General features: G+C 39.0%; 1 protein-coding gene across 1 annotated transcript in view; it reads right to left on the bottom strand.

Moving 5' to 3' along the window:
• The window catches only part of LOC106806260 (putative IQ motif and ankyrin repeat domain-containing protein), a gene marked incomplete at its 3' end in the record, with an annotated part of 17754 nt that extends 14660 nt beyond the window's left edge, over positions 1-3094 (bottom strand). The window contains 6 exon segments of the mRNA XM_014808138.1: positions 1325-1464; positions 1913-1975; positions 2269-2393; positions 2512-2641; positions 2788-2952; positions 3043-3094. Coding sequence (XP_014663624.1) covers positions 1325-1464; positions 1913-1975; positions 2269-2393; positions 2512-2641; positions 2788-2883 — 554 coding nt within the window.
• Positions 3095-3818: the final 724 nt, after the last annotated feature.

Genomic DNA, 3818 nt, shown 5'->3' with positions numbered 1-3818 from the left:
TCACGGATTTTTCGGCGAGTTTGACGGTTTGACAGGTTTTTTTCAGCTACGAACACGCCCGGGGTATAAGAGATGGCCCTGTGAAAATTGCATCCAGATCGCTTGGGCGGTTTGGCCGCCTATAGGGAAGATACATAGATACATACATACGAACTCAAATATATATTAGATGGAATAAATTGAACACAATTAAGGGCCTGTTAAAACTTGTAAGGGCCTGTTCCATTTGTCTAAGGGCCTGCTAAAATTTTGGGTGGGCCTGCTCACACTTTGGCTAATTTCTTGCCCTGTACGCATCGTGGGTAGTGTAGCGACAGCGCTACTACTGGCTCGCCTTGGTGTTTAAAACAAGTCAATGAAATTGGCATAACGTGGCGATTCATTGATGGCAAGCGTTTTCTTGGGGCAAAGCAGCCCGAGAATAAAAGTAAATTAAATGAAAATTAAAACACGAACTTTCAGATGAGATGTGCCTTGAGTTTTTGAGAAACGTGATCAATAAACTACATGTGTAGCTAAATCAATGGTGTTTTTGTGTTTTTTCACTATTGTTTGACAAGCATTTTTGTTTTAAAATTTGGGCGAGTACAGATTCCGTTTGGGCGAGTTAACTTATTGACTCACTCGCCAGTTTGGCGAGTGGTTTTTATTTTAAAGCTCTAACACTGCTCTCTCTGATACCGATTGCTGCAGTTGACAACACCGCAGGAGAGCGGCGTTGCGATGGATTTGCTTAATAGGCGAATAAAATGAGCAGAGGTGCGTTGCTCAATGTACTTGTACCATGCCTGAACTGGTTTCTGGAACCGTCATGGCCGGCGGCATTGCATTGTGGGTAATTTGAAAATTCGCAGAACCCTCGATAAGCCTTCCCAATATTTGTAAGCTTAGTATTGCATGTTATATTGTTGCCTACTCTAGTGTGGCATGTATAATGGCTCTAAAACTGGGATTACGCGGTACAGTACACTGTCCTCTTTTCACAGAGTTGAGCACTACACTACAGAACGCAGATACACCTTTCTGCTATATATATATAGTGTAGCCCCGTTATAACGCGATGGTTGGGGTCCATAAAATGTCATCGCGAAACAAGCGGGGTCGTGCTAAATCGGGGTTATATATATGTGGCTATATAAGAGCAAAAAAAAGAGGGTCCAACGACTCATCGCGTTATATCCGAATTCGCGTTAAATCAGGGCGCGTAAAATCGGGGTTCCACTGTAGTTTACTCACGTGCTCCACCTTATTGCACCAGACATCAGAAGACCTTTAGGAATTTGTCATTCAATGGAAACCAATACGTAGTATAATTCGTACTCACTGAGTTTTCTCAGTTTCTCTTATATCCTTCTCCTCTTTCTGCCTCCGCTCAGCGACAGCCGATGCATTGTCCAGAAGTTTCTCAGTCACGGATATGTCCCAACTTCTGAAGAACTGTTCGAGCAGTTCTGTCGAGGCGACCTGTGACGTTGCAGAAACATGGAATGCTGGTCAGGTTTCAATTGTGAAAATTGGTTTATTCTCTTTTAGCTATTAACTTGAATGTTTCACATGCTTTAAGCTTCAACCGATAGTATATGGCTCGTAGGGTCTATGTTCCCCTGACCTTTGTTTGACCTGGCTCGTTTAGCTATTTCTGACTAACCCTAACCCTATATATATTATATATATATATATATATATATATATATTAGTCAGAAATAGCTAAACGAGCCAGGTCAAACAGAGGTCAGGGAGACATAGACCTTATCTGTAATAGTATGTTGTAATAACATGTTCCACAGTGAATTTATTGCTGCTTAAAAGCAATTGCAAGCATTTAATTATGTTTAGGGTAAATATACATACCACTGTCCTTACTGAACGATTACTGGTGTAAGTTCAATGCTGAATATGATAGAAATTGTACCTGTTCAGGTGTACTCCCATCACTGGCATACATTCTAGGATCTGATCCATGCAGTAGCAACACCTAAAAATGATATGCTAACCTGTAAACATGAATACTTTCGACCATTTTTAATTGTTGCTTTTTTTAGAAAAATACATTTAAAGTTTAGTTATTTGTTTAGCAATGACAATAGTTTTTGCAGAATTTTCATTGGTAAAGAAACCTTAATTATTAATCATTATAACAGACTGTTTCCTGTGTGAAATTTACTCATCATTAATAATAAGTGTAGACTAGTATGTATTTTTATTGCTATATAACTTGTAATACTGATATATTTTACTGCGACTTTCGATTGAGACCCTATCTCACACCTCACAGACATCCAAGTGCCCAGAGAAGGCTGCCCGGTAAAGTGGTGTTCTCGCAAATGCTCCCTGTGCATTCAAATTTGCACCTTTATCAATCAGCAGCCTCACAGTGGCTGACTGGCCACCGGCTACAAGCAAAATTCATTCACATCTAAACGCATTTGCAGATCCCCGAAAAAAATCAATTCCATTTACGTAACTGGACACGTGCAAATACTACTCCTGCAGTGGAATGGAATTACGTACCTGCAGCTTCAGACAGAGGGGTGTTACCATTTGGATCTTCTGCATTAACAACAGCAAGAAAGTGGCGATTTCTGGTGGCTCTTCCAATGGCATCTTTTGCTACTCCATTGACATTGTCCAATTCTTTTACCTAAAGTAAATAAATTTTGCAAATGATGCTATGAATTTAAATGTATGTGCATCAAAATCAAATTATAGCCACAAATAAAAATATACAAAATGATATCGTATAGTATATTATTCAATATGATACATTATAGAATATTGTCGTCCCACCTCGTTGAAAACTGCCATGATCTCATCAATCTCTCCTTCAAATGCTGCTTCTAGTATTCTCTTATTTCTTGCCAATTTTTCTTTTCTTTGCTTCATTTCTTGCAGCTCTCTACATCTCTCTTTCTCTGCCTCAGCCCTCTCCCATTCTACCAACTGACAATATGCCTGAAAAATAAATCAGTATAAAAAAACATTGTTTTATTGATAGAATCTGGATTTTCATTAAATAAATGTCATTTCTTGACCATCTTATACCTTTATACCTGTTTCTCAAGCTTATCCATAAGTGCCTCATATTCAAGCTTTTCTTTTTTCATTACTCCCAGTTTTTGTTTGGCCATGAATTGACGGAACTTCGTCTGTATTTTTCTTGCTGCATTGTCTTTCTCTGTCCAAACTCTTTTTGTTAATTTTGGAGAAAGCTCCTTTTGTGGTTGCTTTCCACTTTTGGGTGTGCTCCCTGCACTCGTAACTTGTTTACCTTAAGTTAAGTGAAAATCTGAATCAACTCATAAAACGTTTGCTTTTTTTAACTGCGATATTCTTAGACTATAGCCACAGTGGTTATAAATAACTAAGACTGACAAATATAATAAATGCTGAAAGCTTGATATGTTCAAGAGCTCATAATAGAGAATATATTATATAGATTATATTTCTCTATTATGAGCTCTTGATATGTTGCATTGTTATTCTCTCTCTCTCTCTCTCTCTCTCTCTCTCTCTCTCTCTCTCTCTCTCTCTCTATCTATCTATCTATCTATCTATATATCTCTTTCTTTTTCTCTCTCTTTTTTTCCCACTTTATCGCTCTCCCACGCGCTCACTCTCCCCCACCCCCGTCCCCGCGTACTTTTTTCTTATTTTCTTTCTCTCTCCCGCTCTCCACATAACAGGTGAAATATCGTCGTGAAAGCACAAACACTCGTTCCCCAGAGATGTAATTAATCGCATGCTGTGTGCATCGGTGGCTTTCTAGCTCTCCCTCTCTCTCTCTCTCTCTCTCTCTCTCTCTCTCTCTCTCTCTCTCT

This window comes from Priapulus caudatus, unplaced genomic scaffold, assembly GCF_000485595.1.
Source record: "Priapulus caudatus unplaced genomic scaffold, Priapulus_caudatus-5.0.1 Scaffold150, whole genome shotgun sequence".
In the NCBI taxonomy this organism is placed as follows: Eukaryota; Metazoa; Priapulida; class Priapulimorpha; order Priapulimorphida; family Priapulidae; genus Priapulus; species Priapulus caudatus.
This window is presented reverse-complemented; position numbering and strand designations above follow the sequence as displayed.